At 40.5% G+C, this 16,683-nt stretch overlaps 1 protein-coding gene across 7 annotated transcripts in view; it reads right to left on the bottom strand.

Annotated features, from left to right (window-relative positions):
- LOC128577171 (KRAB domain-containing protein 4-like) overlaps positions 1–16,683 on the bottom strand; it is a 46,993-nt gene that overhangs the window by 22,754 nt on the left and 7,556 nt on the right. For 3 of the 7 annotated variants that reach the window (XR_008377511.1, XR_008377512.1, XR_008377509.1), the window contains exons 3-4: positions 13,225–13,317; positions 463–3,376 (exon numbers count right to left, since the gene is read on the bottom strand). Coding sequence is in view for 1 of the 7 variants with exons in the window: in XM_053579250.1 (XP_053435225.1) it covers positions 13,225–13,317; positions 13,628–13,763 (229 nt within the window). In the remaining 6 variants the exon portion in view is untranslated. Of the gene's footprint in view, positions 1–462; positions 3,377–13,224; positions 13,318–13,627; positions 14,081–16,449; positions 16,533–16,683 lie in introns of those variants that run through there. The other 4 variants (XR_008377515.1, XM_053579250.1, XR_008377510.1 and 1 more) reach the window with 4 other exon arrangements.

Here is a 16,683-nt window from a genome sequence, read left to right on the forward strand (position 1 = left end):
TCTTAAGTTTTAGGTAACTAATCAAACAGAACAGACAGCTAAGCGCCATTGTGGTTAAACCTTGAGCAAAGTGTTCTCGATTTAGATTAATTATGTATGTGTCTAGCAGCATATGTGCTGAACGAAGAATTTTTTGGCAATCTCTATGATTTCACCATTATTTGCTCCCTTTTCTATTTCTATACCACTTTTTTTCTTTTGATTAGTTTTGTGTATAAAAACACCTAATAAATGTGGGTAGTCACTGAGAGCCTAAGCAAGCCTCTGTCTCCCTTTATAATATTCATTTTGCTTGCCGTGCTTTCCTTTGTGTCTCCGAGCATCTAATTCTGAGAACAACAAGGCTGGAATGCAGTGGTATGATCATGGCTCACTGCAGCCTCAAACTCCTGGGCTCAAACAATTGTTTCACCTTGGCCTCCCAAGTAGGTGGGACTATAAGTATACACCAGTACACTTAGCTAATGTGGCAAAATTTTTTATTCATTTGTTTTTTTGTTTGTTTGTTTTTTAGAAATAGGGTCTTGCTACATTGCCCAGGCTGGTCTCAAGCTTACGGCCCCAAGCAGTCCTCCTGCCTCGGCCTCCCAAACTGCCCAGCACCAATGAATTTTAATATATTATACATCAAATAATTCATGAAAGTCCAAAAGCATGAATATAGCAAATGAAAATCCTTTGGAAAGAAGTGTCACTTTATATCAGAGCATTTAGTTAAGAAGATGCTATCAATTTAATAAGTTGCAGAACCCAGTTTTCCTAGATACTATATTATGATCAAAATCATGTTACAGATATGCCATTATACAAAAGGTAAGAAAAGTTAAAATCAAGCAATTATAAATTGTATACATATTCTCTGCAGAATAGGTTATAAGGCTTTAAAATATAAATTATACATTTGTAAGCAGGAGGACAGAGAAAAAACATCAATAATTACTAAGCCAATCTCCCAAATGAATCTGAAATAGATAATCCTTAAATATTAATTCATTTGAGAAAAGATATACCAGCAGATACCCAAACAAAAGAAACCCACACAGGAGACTTTGCACGTACATTTTACCTAACATCAGTACAGAAGTGCAAACATCTATGGAGAAAGGCTATACTCTTCTTTATTAATATATTCTCTCTTAAATAATTATGGTAGGGCAATGGGAGGTCCCTATTTCCAGGGAAGATCCTATAAGAGCAGTATTAATTGAAATAAGCAACTTGAATAAACATTGTTAGGTGAATGAATAGCTTGATTTATTCATAAGTTGGAATAATACGCTGTCAATAATGAATTCATATTTAAGAATTTTCGGAAATATTCATGGTAAAGAATGGTATAATACTGTATTTTATGATCTGTGTTATAAAATAACACAAGAAGGATATCTGGCTCAGCGCCTGTAGCTCAAGCAGCTAAGGCGCCAACCACATACACCAGAGCTGACAGGTTCAAATCCAGCCTGGGCCTGCCAAACAACAATGACAACTACAACCAAAAAATGGCCAGGCATTGTGGCAGGCGCCTGTTGTCCCAGCTACTTGGGATGCTGAGACAAGAGGATCGTTTAAGCCCAGGAGTTGGAGGTTGCTATGAGCTGTGATGCCATGGCACTCTACCCAGGGCGACAGCTTGAGACTCTGTCTCAAAAAAAAAAAAAAAAAAAGGATATCTAACATTTGATTTCAGTATCTATTTTATCTATGTGTTGATCTCATGTAGAGAGAGACATATACAGAATAAAAGTGAGGAAGAGGCTCAGTGCCTGTGGCTCAAGCAGCTTAAGGTGCCAGCCACATACACCTGAGTTGGCGGGTTCGAATCCAACCCAGGCCCGCCAAACAACAATGATGGCTGCAACCAAAAAAATAGCCGGGCATTGTGGCAGGCGGAGGCAGGAGAATTACTTGAGCCAAGGAGTTGGAGGTTGCTGTGAGCTATGATGCCACAGCACTCTACCCAGGGTGACAGCTTGAGGCTCTGTCTCAAAAAAAAAAAAACGAGGAATAAAATATACCTTACTATTAATAATGGCTAAATTTGGACATTGGAATTTATGATTTTTAAATTCCTCTGATTATAGTCTCAAATTTCCAGTAATTATCAGTAAGTATTTAAAATCTTTTGCATAGTTTTCTGATTTTTCTTTCTCTTCACACATTTTTCTGTTTAGCCGTATTTTCAACATATGACACTACTTTATATTCTGCCCAGATCATTCCACATTGATATATCTACACATATTTTCTATTATCCATGTGGGTGTCTCTTGAGCTGGATGCAGTGGCTCACGCCTGTAATCATAACACTCTGGGAGGATGAGGCAGGTGGATTGCCTGAGCTCACAGGTTTGAGACCAGCTTGAGCCAGCGCAAGACCTCATCTCTAAAAATAGCTGGGCGTTGTGGTGGGCACCTGTAGTCCCAACTACTTGGGAGGCTGAGGCAAGAGAATCACTTGAGCCCAAGAGTTTGACATTGCTGTGAGCTATGATGCCTTGACACTCTATCAGGGGTGACAAAGTGACACTCTGTCTTAAAATATATAATGAGAATTAAAACATCTTCCTACTTGCTTTTACACTCCATCCTCATCCAGATTTTACAGATGAGAAAGCACTACAGTGAGTAACTTGAGGTCCCGTGGATAATAAGAACAAACTGATGCAAACACAAACCTCCAGAAACCAAATACAAAACAGTGCTTATTCTGATCCCAGTGATTGCTATTGGATATTCATTTTTTCTTTTCCTCCATTTCCCTTAATCCTTGCCATCAGTTCTTAAAATTCACTGTTTTAATATTGATTCTTTAAGTAAAGGGGTTTTATTTTATAAAAACATTACACTGATGAATTCCTCTGATTCTCATGGCAACACTATTAAGTAGGGAAGATGACAGTCTCCATACACACCTCCTGATATTTTATAGATGATAAAACTAAATCATAAGGAGTTTCTTTTCTTTCTTTTGTTGTTGTTGTTGAGACAGAGTCTCATTATGTCACCCTCAGTAGAATGCCATGGCATCACAGCTCACAGCAACCTCAAACTCTTAAGAGATTCTCTTGCCTCAGCCTCCCGAGTAACTGGGACTACAGGTGCCCACCACAATGCCTGGCTATTTTTTGGTTGGAGTTGTCATTGTTGTTTAGCAGGCCCAGCCAGGCTCAAACCCACCAGCCTCAGTGTATGTGGCTGGCGCCCTTACTCACTGAGCTACCAGTGCCGAGCCAGGAGATTATTTTCTTAAAGTGTAAATAGAACAACCAGTATAGCAAGCATTAGCCACTACTCTGATTTACATTTCATAGTTCACATTCCTTTATGAAGCCAATCTGTGCGCTTCTACAGTGTCCTTTGTTCCTCCAGATTTCACCTAGTGGAAGAAAGGAAGAAACATGGAAGTCAGAATGGAACATCCTATGTTATTTAATATCCTCTCATTTTTGTTTTGGATTTAAATGTATAATGAGAAAGTAATGAGCAGATTTCCATTTCCATGTATATGGTAGTTGGTCTTACCAGCCATCAATCATGCTGCAACCCTTAGGGACGAAAAGGATAAGCTCAGAAAAATATTTTAAAGATATTGCAGATACAAAAATATTTTTAAAATATTGTGGAAATAATGAGGTCTAGATGAATTAAAATTCCAGTAAGTGAAGTCCTTTTTCTAGGTGACCTGACAATTGTCTCTTATCTGGGGGCATTTACTGATTCTTCATATAAGCTGAGGGCAGGGCTTGTTCCAGACTGATACTTTACAAGGGAAAAGAGGTTGAGAAGAGCTTTTGGAAGCTATACAGGGCTGATTTAGAAACTAGAAGAGCTTCAGACATGAGTAGTTTTATCCACAGGACATTTTCTGAGTTTGTGATGGTGTGACAGGGGAGAGGACTAGATCAGAAAAGCTGTCTCACCTTTGGAAAGAGTCCCAATAAAAGAAGAGGCCTACCACACTCATGAGGAAGGAGATGAAAGAGCTCAGCTCAAAGTCTGTGAAGGGTTGAACTAAATCTCAAGTTGTCTGAGGAGACAGACCCAACAGGCTCTCAAACAAAACTGCGGGAAGGAAACACCTAAGGAATGGTGATGAGCAAGAACTGAGTTTTAATAACACTACAGACCAGCCCTGTTTGGTTTGAAGTGATCAATCCTTTATCTTATCTCTTGTAATTAAAGGAAAAGGTAATCCCAGTCAACTGCAGCCTTTACTGTTTTTTACTATAAAAATTTTTGATTCCAAAAATAAGACATTACTAGATATGAAAAGGCAGAGAAATGCAGCTGTTAAGATAGAAAACGAACAACACTTGTAGATGGAACTTTAAGAAGGACCTTCAAGGACCTTCTTCCTTGTAAAATTCTCTCCAGTCTTTGAGTGCTGGTGGAAACTGTGAATATGATCATATATAACTTCTGTGATTATGTTACTTTAAATGGCCAAAGGCAGAATATCAGAGTGAACCTAATCTTTTCACATGGGGTCCTTTTTTTTTTTTTTTGAGACAGAGTCTCACTATGTCACCCTCAGTAGAGTGATGTGGCATCACAGCTCACAGCAACCTCAAACACTTGGGTGTAAGAGATTCTCTTGCCTCAGCCTCCCAAGTAGCTGGGACTACAGGTGCCTGTCACAACACCCGGCTATTTTTTTGTTGCAGTCATCGTTGTTGTTTAGCTGGCCTGGGCCAGGATTGAACCCGCCAGGCTCAGTGCATATGGCCGGCGCTGGCCACTGTGCTATGAGTGCTGAGCCACATGGGCCCTTAAAAGGAGTTTTCTCTAGTTGGGTGATAAAAGAGAGTCACAGATGTGAAGTATGGGAAGAATCTAATACAAGGAAGATTCTCTCTTTCTGATACAAAGAAAGCTCATGGCAAGGAACCATGAGTGACTTCCAGGATCAAAGAGCAGACCCTGGACGAAAACAAGTTAGAAAATGAGCGGGGTGGAGACAAGATGGCTGACTGAAGCCAGCTTTCCACAGAGGCTCCTGTCCAGAAGAAGAGTTAAAGGACAGAAATTTAGCAAGTAACCTGGCAGATTAGAGATGCGCCAAGAGAGAAGATTGAAAAACGCACATCAACCCTGCTGAGGTGAGCTGCGACCCCAAGGATACAAAGAAAAAGTACAAAATCCATCACCAAGCAGATGGGAGTCCCCTCCCCCATGAAAACGGCTCACAGTACCCCATAAACAAATGAGCAGAGTTCAAAAGTCCTCCCATTATATCCCACGGGAGAGACCCTCTAAAAACTGGACCTACTTTCCCTACTAGAGTGCCATGGCACTCTCCTGCCAGGCATAAAACTATATAAAACTGTACATATCTTCTACCTGCAATTCTGAGCTGCCAGCACTCCCCTACACTCTCACTCTGAGGTCTGGAAGCCTGTCCCCTAGGAGTCTAGATTCTTAGGTATTATCTCGAGAGGTACGGACAGGGCATGGACTGCTGCTGGTCCATGCTGATTCTGCAGCACGGGAGCGAGGAGAGGACAGTCGGCTGAGAGGGACCCACACCGAAGCGGCGGTGCCCCGAGTCACACATCAGCAGCCGTTTTTGGCAACAATAGGGCTCACACCTGGATATTCCGGAGTCACTCTCTGGGCAACCAGAGGAGGCTGGGCATCTTCTTCGGCGGCAGCCACTGGCCGAAAAGATCTGGGACGGAAACGCAGGCCCCATGAGTAAAGGATTTGCCTGAGGTGGTACCGGCCTGGGTGGAGCACAGGGAATAGAAAACACACATGCAGAGCTGGCAGATTCCCAGGGTGGAGCTGACCCAGAGGACCGCTTTACTGAGTCTAAGACGCACACGGCCCTCAGGATCATCAGGCTAGACAAAGGAGGCCAGGAAGCTAGAACTGACAGCTAACCGTGCTGCAAATACAAACTACCAAGCAGCAGCAAAGACAGGGCCTAAGGCGCAGGTTCTGTGAACTCAAAACAGCTTCTCTTCTGCAGGGGAATTTAGCCCGGACAGAAACAAATTCTGCAAAGTTGTTCTGTTCTGTCAGTAACATCAATCAGGGAAAGCGCTGGAACTGAGTGAACAGCCCCAGCCTCCATCAAGCAACCTAATAAGGTTGTCAGGCCTCACCTCCCCCTGCCAGATAGTGATAGAGAGCAGTGGCCTGGCTGAGGAGACATAGATCTCCCTGTAATTTAGGCAGGTGCAACCCCCTGTAGTATCTGCTCATTGGAGGCAACTGGGTCACAGCCCTGCGGGGTTATCAGTGACTGGGTGTGACAGAGGTGCAAGGTGGAGAACGAGGCATCATCCTTCCCAGACAAATCTATCTGCTGGGTGGGTCCTTCTGACCTCACAGAGCACCAAAGCCACTCATATTTGAGTTGTCAGAGACCCCTGGAATCTAGTTGCCAGAGACCACTTAAAGTCTCCCACCTGAGACAGGTGCTGACTGAGACAATTGATTTGGACCTCTTTAACTGGGCCAATTGCCCGAGGACTATCCAAGTGGTACCCCGGGTGTGTGATTGTAGGAGGGTTTGATTTTCCGTTTCCAATTGTTGCCTGTGCGGGGGCGGGGTGACTTAATTGCTGGTATTTCTCCACAGCTGAGACTTCAACCCAGAGTAACTGATTTACTAGGGTCGGACAGAGACCAGATGAAAACAAGACAGAGCCACTTAGCACCACCACACCAAGAAGGTGCCCAGTTTCTCAGGCCATAACACTGTACAGATCCTGGCAAAGATCCAGGGGAAAAGGTACAGACACCAGTCCCAGCTTTTGGGCAAAGGGCTGGTTAATCACTACTCCTAGAGCCCCGAACCCAACTTTTCTTTATCTAGTCATCTAGTCAAATAGTGTAAAATAATTATGAGGTGAAATAAGCAGAAAAGCTCTGGTAATATAAATAACCAGAGTAGATCAACCCCCCCCCCAACAAAAGATATGCCAGATGTAACTGAGATCCTATTCATAAATAGATGGCCGAGATGTCAGAAATCGAGTTCAGGGTTTGGATTGCAAACAAGATTAATAGAATGGAGGAAAAGTGGGAATTGGAAATTCAAGAAGAAATTCAAAAGTTCTCTCAAGAATTTAACAAATTTAAACACAAGATCACCAAAGATTTTAACACACTGAAACGAGACTCTGCAGCCCTTAAAGATCTGAAAAATACAGTAGAATCCCTCAGTAACAGAGTGGAGCAAGGAGAAGAAAAGATTTATAACATTGAAGACAAAGCTTTGGAACGCTCCCAAAATCTCAAACAGGAAGAGAAATGGAGAGCAAAAACGGATCATTCTCTCAGAAGGCTGATATCCGCCTCATTGCAATCCCTGAAAGCGATGAAGTGGCTTCGCAAGGCACAGAGGCTCTTCTCCATAAAATTATGAAAGAGAATTTTCCAGACATGCCAAGAGATTCTGAAATCAGATAGCAGACAGTTTCAGAACCCCAGCACGACTCAACCCGAATAAGACATCCCCCAGGCACATCATAATTAACTTCACTAAAGTTAATATGAAGGAGAAAATTCTGAAAGCAGCCAGACGTAAGAAAACCATGACCTACAAAGGGAAGAATATTAGAATGACTGCAGATCTCTCTGCTGAAAATTTTCAAGCCAGAAGAGGGTGGTCATCGACTTTTAATCGCCTAAAACAAAGTAACTTTCAACCCAGGATCCTGCATACAGCTAAACTGAGTTTCATTTATGATGGAGAAATTAAATACTTTAATGACATTCACATGTTGAAGAAATTTGCCATAACCAAACCAGCTCTTCAGGATATTCTCAGACCTATCCTCCATAATAACCAGCCCAATCCTCTACCACAAAAGTAAACTCAATCAGAAACTTTTGATCAAACTCCAACTTCCACAGTGGCGAAAGGATTAAAAATGTCCACTGGACTTTGGAAAAACTCAATACCCAAAATTTTACCAGACTTATCAATATTCTCCATTAATGTGAACAGCTTAAACTGTTCTCTAAATAGGCACAGGTTGGCTGAAAGGATACAAAAACTCAGGCCAGATATTTGCTGCATAAAAGAATCTCATCTTACCTTAAAAGATAAATATAGACTCAGGGTGAAAAGATGGTCGTCCATGCTTCAGGCAAATGGAAATCACAAAGAAGCAGGTGTTGCAATTCTATTTGTAGATACAACAGGCTTTAAACCAACAAAAGTTAAGGAAGGATAAGAATGGTCACTTCATATTTCTTAAGGGTAACATTCAATATGATGAGATTTCAATTATTAATATTTATGCACCCAACCAGAATGCACCTCAATTTACAAGAGCAACTCTAACAGACATGAGCAACTTGAGTTCCTCCAGCTCTATAATAGTTGGAGATTTCAACACTCCATTGGCAGTGTTGGACAGATCCTCCAAGAAAAAAACTGAGCAAAGAAATTTTAGATTTAAACCTAACCATCCAAAATTTGGATTTATCAGACATCTACAGAACATTTCATCCCCACAAAACTGAATACACATACTTCTCATCAGCCCACGGAACATACTCCAAAATCAATCACATCTTAGATCACAAGTCTAACATCAGTAAATTTAAAGGAATAGAAATTGTTCCTTGCATCTTCTCGGACCACCATGGAATAAAAATCGAACTCAGTAACAACTGGAATCTGCATATTCATACAAAAACATGGAAGTTAAATAACCTTATGCTGTATGATAGCTGGGTCAGAGATGAGATTAAAAAGGAAATTGCCAAATTTTTGGAAGAAAACGACAATGAAGACCCAAATTATCAGAACCTCTGCGATACTGCAAAGGCAGTCCTAAGAGGGAAATTTATAGCACTGCAAGCCTTCCTCAAGAGAACAGAAAGACAGGAAGTTAACAACTTAATGGGACATCTCAAGCAACTGGAAAAGGAAGAACATTCTAACCCCAAACCCAGTAGAAGAAAAGAAATAACTAAAATTACAGCAGAATTAAATGAAATTGAAAACAAAAGGATTATACAACAGATGAATAACTCAAAAAGTTGGTTTTTTGAAAAGGTCAATGAAATAGATAAACCTTTGGCTAACCTAACCAGGAAAAAAAAACAAGAGTAAAATCTTTAATTTCATCAATCAGAAATGACAAAGAGGAAATAACAAAAGACTCCTCAGAAATTAAAAAAATCCTTAATGAATATTATAAAAAACTTTATTTCAGAAATATGAAAATCTAAAGGAAACTGACCAATACTTGGAAGCACATCACCTTCAAAGACTTAGCCAGAATCAAGTAGAAATGTTGAACAAGCCCATATCAAGTTCGGAAATAGCATCAACCATACAAAATCTCTCTAAAAAGAAAAGCCCAGGACCAGATGGCTTCACATCAGAATTCTACCAAACCTTTAAAGAGGAACTAGTACCTATATTACTCAACCTGTTCCAAAATGTAGAAAAAGAAGGAAGACTACACAACACGTTCTATGAAGTAAACATCACCCTGATCCCCAAACCAGGAAAAGACCCAACAAAAAAAGAAAATTATTGACCAATATCACTAATGAATATAGATGCAAAAATATTCAACAAGATTCTAACAAACAGAATCCAACAACACATCAAACAAATTAAACATCATGACCAAGTTGGTTTTATCCGAGGGTCTCAAGGCTGGTTCAGTAACCGTAAATCTATAAGTATAATTCAGCACATAAACAAATTAAAAAACAAAGACCATATGATTCTCTCAATTGATACATAAAAAGCTTTTGATAATATTCAGCATCCCTTCATGATCAGAACACCTAAGAAAATTGGTATAGAAGGGACATTTCTTAAACTGATAGAGGCCATCTACAGCAAACCCACAGCCAATATCGTATTGAATGGAGTTAAATTGAAATCATTTCCACTCAGATCAGGAACCAAGCAAGGTTGCCCATTGTCTCCACTGCTCTTTAACATTGTAATGGAAGGTTTAGCCATCGCAATTAGAGAAGAAAAGGTGATCAAGGGTATCCATACAGGGTCAGAAGAGATCAAACTTTTGCCCTTCGCAAATGATATGACTGTATATCTGGAAAACACCAGGGATTCTACTACAAAACTCTTAGAAGTGATCAAGGAATACAGCAGCATCTCAGGTTACAAAATCAACATTCATAAATCAGTAGCCTTTATATATACCAGCAATAGTCAAGCTGAAAAAACAGTTAAGGACTCTATTCCATTCACAGTAGTGCCAAAGAAGATGAAATATTTGGGAGTTTATCTAACAAAGGACGTGAAAGATCTCTATAAACAGAACTATGAAACTCTAAGAAAAGAAATAGCTGAAAATGTTAACAAATGGAAAAACATACCACGGTCATGGCTGGGAAAAAAATCAACATTGTTAAAATGTCCATACTACCCAAAGCAATATACAATTTTAATGCAATCCCTATTAAAGCTCCACTGTCATACTTTAATGATCTTGAAAAAATAATACTTTGTTTTATATTGAATCAGAAAGAACCTCGAATAGCCAAGACATTACTGAGAAATAAAAACAAAGCTGGAGGAATCATGCTACCACACCTCAGACTATACTATAAATCAATAGTGATCAAAACAGCGTGGTACTGGCACAAAAACAGAGCAGCAGATGTCTGGAACACAATAGAGAACCAAGAGATGAATCCAGCTACTTACCATTAGTTGATCTTTGACAAGCCAATTAAAAACATTCAGTGGGGACAAGATTCCCTATTTAACAAATGGTGCTGGGTGAACTGGCTGGCAACCTGTAGAAGACTGTAACTCAACCTACACTTTTCACCATTAACTAAGATAGACTCTCACTGGATTAAAGATTTAAACTTAAAACATGAAACTATAAAAATACTAGAAGAAAGTGCAGAGAAAACTCTTGAAGAAATTAGCCTGGGCAAATATTTTATGAGGAGGAACCCCCGGGCAATTGAAGCAGCTTCAAAAATACACTACTGGGACCTGATCAAACTAAAAAGTTTCTGCATAGCCAAAAACACAGTAAGTAAAGCAAGCAGACAGCCCTCAGAATGGGAGAAGATATTTGCACATTTTGTCTCAGACAAAGGTTTAATAATCAGAATCCAGAGGGAATTCAAACATATAAGCAAGAAAAGAACAAGTGACCCCACCTCGGGCTGGGCAAGGGACTTGAAGAAAAGAACAAGTGACCCCACCACAGGCTGGGCAAGTTTTTGCTGGGCAAAAACTTCTCTGAAGAAGACAGGCGTACAGCCTACAGACATATGAAAAAATGCTCATCATCCTTAATCATCAGAGAAATGCAAATCAAAACTACTTTGAGATACCATCTAACTCCAGTAAGATTAGCCTATATCACAAAATCCCCAAACCAGAGATGTTTGCGTGGATGTGGAGAAAAGGGAACACTTCTACACTGCTGGTGGGAATGCAAACTAATACATTCCTTTTGGAAAGATGTTTGGAGAACACTTAGAGATCTAAAAATAGATCTGCCATTCAATCCTATAATTCCTGGTATTTACCCAGAAGACCAAAAATCACATTATAACAAAGATATTTGTACCAGAATGTTTTTTACAGCCCAACTCATAATTGCTAAGTCATGGAAAAAGCCCAAGTGCCCATCAATCCACAAATGGTTTAATAAATTGTGGTATATGTACACCATGGAATATTACACAGCCTTAAAGAAAGATGGAGACTTTACCTCTTTCATGTTTACATGGATAGAGCTGGAACATATTCTTCTTAGTAAAGTATCTCAAGAATGGAAGAAAAAGTATCCAATGTACTCAGCCGTACTATTAAACTAATTTATGGCTTTCATATGAAAGCTATAACCCAGTTATAACCTAAGAGTATGGGGAAAAGGGAGAGGGAGGGGAGGGGGAGGATGGGAAGAGGGAGTGTGATTGGTGTGATCACACCTACAGTGCATCTTACAAGGGTACATGTGAAACTTAGTAAATGTAGAATATAAATGTCTTACACAATAAGTAAGAAAATGCCAGGAAAGCTGTTAACCAGTGTGATGAAAATATGTCAAATGGTCTATAAAACCAGTGTATGGTGCCCCATGATCGCATTAATGTACACAGCTATGATTTAATAATAAAATAAAAAGATAAAAACAAGAACACAACCTAAGAGTAGATACTTGGAAAACACATAGCTAACAAAAAGTCCTGCATCAAGAATATATAAAGAACTCTTTCAGTTTAGTAACAAAATGACAAAATATTACAACAGTAATCAATTACAATTACAATCATCTGCATGTATTCTTTGGTGAAAGAATACATGCAGATGAGAAAAAATAACATGGAATGATGTTCAACAATGTTCATCATTAGAGAAATGCAAACTAAAATCACAGTGAGATCCCCTTACTTACCTACTAGAAAGAAAGACCATACGAAGTGAGTAGAAACACCTAGAACTCATACATTGCTGATGGGGAAACAAAATAGTTCAGCCATGTTAGAACACAGTTTAGTAGTGTCTTGTAAAGTATTTGACCCTGGGAGTAAAGTCCTCTCAAGTTTATTTATTTTCTGAATAAATAAATACAAAAAAACAAGAGTTGAATAGGAATTAAGTACTGATAAGAGGAGGAATCTGATAATAGGCAATATCGAGGCAGATTTGTAAGATTCTGAGAAGAAATAAGAAAACAGAAAACCGTGTGAAGATTTACAGTGTTTACCACAAAGTGAGGGCAGATGAGAACATGTTGGGTACGTGGCTGGGTAAAGTTAAAGGTCATTAGCAAAGCTTTGTTGTCTGTACTGAGTCCAGTAAACCAGGTAGGATAATCTCCCTGAGGTTAAAAAAATAAAAAAGAGTCCAAATTTCAGGCTGAAAAGGCCCACAGTACGCCCAATAAAGAGGAAACACCCACACTTACATCTATTCTGGTGAAAATACAAAAGCCCAAGAGAGGGGAAAAATAAGTCCTAAAAACTTCCTGAAAGGAATGAGAATGGGCTTAGCACTTCTCACTAGCAAGCCAGGAGGTTGGAAGGCCAAAATGGATCTAAGAACAAGAACAGTCAGTGTCTCAAAGCCAAGTAAAGAACACGGTGGAAAAGGCTGCCAGCAGGAAGCCTCATATGTATATAACAGCATGTCATCAGACCTGAGGCATGTTCACATGTCTTGGGGGCTCTAAGAATTGCTCCTGGGCACCTACCAGAGGCCAACCCCTTACTAGCCAAGCTAGTTCCCTTTTCCCTGGCCTGACTCACCTAGACGGCTCTGCATCAGGGTTCCTCTGTCTGTCATCTTGGACTCTTCTGGTCCCAACCTGAAGATCCCATCTGGTTTGGAAACTAGATACCCTGTTCAGAGGAAATGGCAGAGGACTTTGTTATGAATGCTAAAGATACTCTAAAACTGAAACCCTTCCCCAGAGGCTGAAGATGGCCCAGTCTCAATGAATGCCCCATGCACACAGGTATTTGCCCCTCAGTATGTAGCAGGTGAAGACACAAGCATCCTGTCCAGCATCCAAATGGGACTACGAATACCTGACAGAGGGCCCTTGGCCCAAACTCATAGAGGGTTTCCAATGCCCCTGAGCCCACAGCAGCTCAGAAAGGGAGACACTACTTGGTACATTCTACATCACACTGTACAGTGGTCCCTCACCCATAGACACCAAGTGGCTGTAGTTCTCAAGCATGACATCCCTGTAGAGGTTCTTCTGAGCAGAGTCCAGTTCCTGCCACTCCTCCAAGGTGAAGTCCACAAACACATCCTTGAAAGTCAATGATTCCTGTAACATCACATTCCTCCTTAACACAAAGGGATCATCCCAGAGGACTGGGATGTGACACCTCAGCACATGGAGGGCTTATTCTGTGCCTGTTCTAAGTCCTTTACAAGTACTGAAGATTTTGATCCTCACTTCCCCCCTAGGAGAAACTTGAGGAACATGAGGAGCACAGAGCCTAAAGTAACTAGCACAGGTCACACGGCCTAGAAAGAGGGATTCAAATCCACCCAGTCTGGCTTCAACATCTGCCTTTCTCTATATAACTGTTGTTATGCTATTCGCTTGTCATAATTTGTCATAGCACATCACATAAAGCATTTATGACTAAAATTATTTTAAACTTTATAGGAGAAACAGACAGCCTGTTTAGAAATACCTTACCCTAGAAATACATTCATTCAACACATATTGAATGGAAACCAAGCTGGTAAGTCCTGTGGATCTAAAGACTAATAAAAAAAAAATGTCTCTTGAATTCAAAGAGCTTCAGCATGGTAGAGAAAGAAAAATATCACTTACAGACTGATAGATCAAAGGGAAGGAGGAAGGGGGCCTCCCTTATAGGGACAATGACAGATGTAAAACAGGGTCCATATGGCCCAGAGAGGAGGAAGTCACTTCTACTGGGGGCTGACAGAGCAAGCTACTCAAGGCATATAGAGCTAGAACAAACCATTCTAAACATAAGTAATCAATCATAACAAACAGCCCTAACAGTAACTCATCAATCATGAGACAAGAATAGGAAGCCAGAGGGTCTGTGGCCTTGGCAACTGAGGCAAAAGGGGAAAGGTTTGTTTTCCTTGTCACCATAAAACAAGAACTCAATCCTCAAAGTGCCCTAATTCTTATCAAAGACCAGTAAGCCACCTGTTTATGCTCTGGATCTCATCCTCTCATGTCCACACTTAGTCATCTTAAGTTCAGAGATATGTTGCACCCACAAGGCCGAAATCAGCCACATCAGGCACTAGTTTACTCAGCTGTACAGGATAGGAGATAGGAACGTCAGTGTGCCAATGGGTGGTGACAGGCAGGTTTCTCCAGTAGGAGGGCTTCTCAGAGCAACCAGAGCTCTTAGCCCAAATGCCCTCCCCACGAATGCTCAGATGCCCAGGAATAAAACTATACAGCTGAGCACAGAGATCATATGGTTTAGAAACCCTAAACTTCTCCATATACCAGTACCTCTTATAATAGCTCCATTGCCATGGCTTCCAGGATAAATGACATGTCCAGTTATAAAAGCAACAATGTACTCAGGAAACCCAAATCTGTGGCTTCCTACTAGCTATTTATAGTTTATTCACAGCACACACACACACCCCCAGTCCAGATGCAGTTAGTTTCCCAATAAAGAGTTATTTTTTTATCTGAAGTAATGCTATCAGGTGTGATGCTATGAAACATATTTGGTCATGTCCTATCTGCTGACAAAAAGCTCTTAAAACCCTTAGAATTCCCTCCAGAGTGATAATAGTGTCTTTCGTATGCTAATGAGTTGACTGAAGGCTAGCAACCCCTAGTTAGCTTCAGGGTGAAAGCTGGTCACTGAAAAACCAAGGCAGGATTAGAGGGTTGGGACTTTCAGCCCCCCAAAGCCTCCCAGTAGAGGAGAGGAGCTGAAGGTTGAGTTGATCACCAATGACCAATATTTTAATCAATCACGGTTACATATGAAGCATCAATAAAAATCTAAAAGAATAGGGTTTAGAGAGCTTCTGGACAGCTGAACACTTGAATGTTCCTGGATGGTGGCTGAGTCCAACCACCATGCATGAGAATTCTGTGCACCTTCCCACATACCTTGCTCTGTGCATCTATTCCATCTAGCTGTTCATTGGTATCCTTTGCAATATCTTTTTATAGTAAGTGGGTAAATGTAAGTAAAGTGTTTCCCTGAGTTCTGTGACCCAAATTAATTAAATCTGAGGAGGGGGTCATGGGAACTCCTGATTTACAACCTACAACTGTGACTGGAATCTAAAATAAGGGCAGGCTCGGCGCCCGTAACTCAGTGGTTAGGGTGCTGGCCACATGCACTAGAGCTGGTGAGTTCTAACCTGCCCCGGGCCTGCTAAATAACAACAACAACAAAATAGCCAAGCGTTGTAGCAGGCGCCTATAGACCCAGCTACTTGGAAGGCTGAGGCAAGAGAATCTCTTAAACCCAAGAGTTTGAGATTGCTGTGAGCTGTGACACTACGGTACTCTACCAAGGGAGACATACTGAGACTCTGTCTCAAAAAAAATAAATAAATAAAGTAGGGGAAGTCTTGTGGGACTAAGCCTTCAACCTGTGGTATCTAACACTATCTCCAGGTAGACAGTGCCAGAATTGAATTTAATTAGAAAACAACCAGCTGGTGTCCACTGAAGAATTGGTTGATAAGTGGGGAAACAACCCCCATACATCAGAAATGTTGTGTTGAGTGGTATGTGAAAACAGGAAAAATGCTTTGGTTTTTTTCCTATCTTTTAGGCCTGGCAATATAGCTGTTATTCCATTATCAGGTTTCCAGCAACAGAAAGCCAAAAATGATAATGATGATGATGACAAAAGTTAAAATACATCAACTGATCCTACATGTACACTTCACAATAAAAGTCCCTTTAATTGCTTTAGAAAAGATGTCATAAGGAAAATCTGGGTAGGCATTTATGGAGGGAAACAAACTCTGTAAAACCGAATTACCTGGGGTGGCACCTGTGGCTCAAGGAGTAGGGCTCCGGCCCCATATGCCCAGGGTGACAGGTTCAAGCCCAGCCCCAGTCAAAAAACTGCAACAACAACAACAAAAAACTGAATTACCTAACTCTGAACTCCAAAATAAATTACAGATGAATTAGAGATTTAAATATCTACAAGATAATCGTAAAATTTTTAAGTTAAAAGTCTTTTTTTTTTTTTTTTTGAGACAAAGCCTCA

Source organism: Nycticebus coucang, chromosome X (genome assembly GCF_027406575.1).
Source record: "Nycticebus coucang isolate mNycCou1 chromosome X, mNycCou1.pri, whole genome shotgun sequence".
NCBI classification, from domain to species: domain Eukaryota; kingdom Metazoa; phylum Chordata; class Mammalia; order Primates; family Lorisidae; genus Nycticebus; species Nycticebus coucang.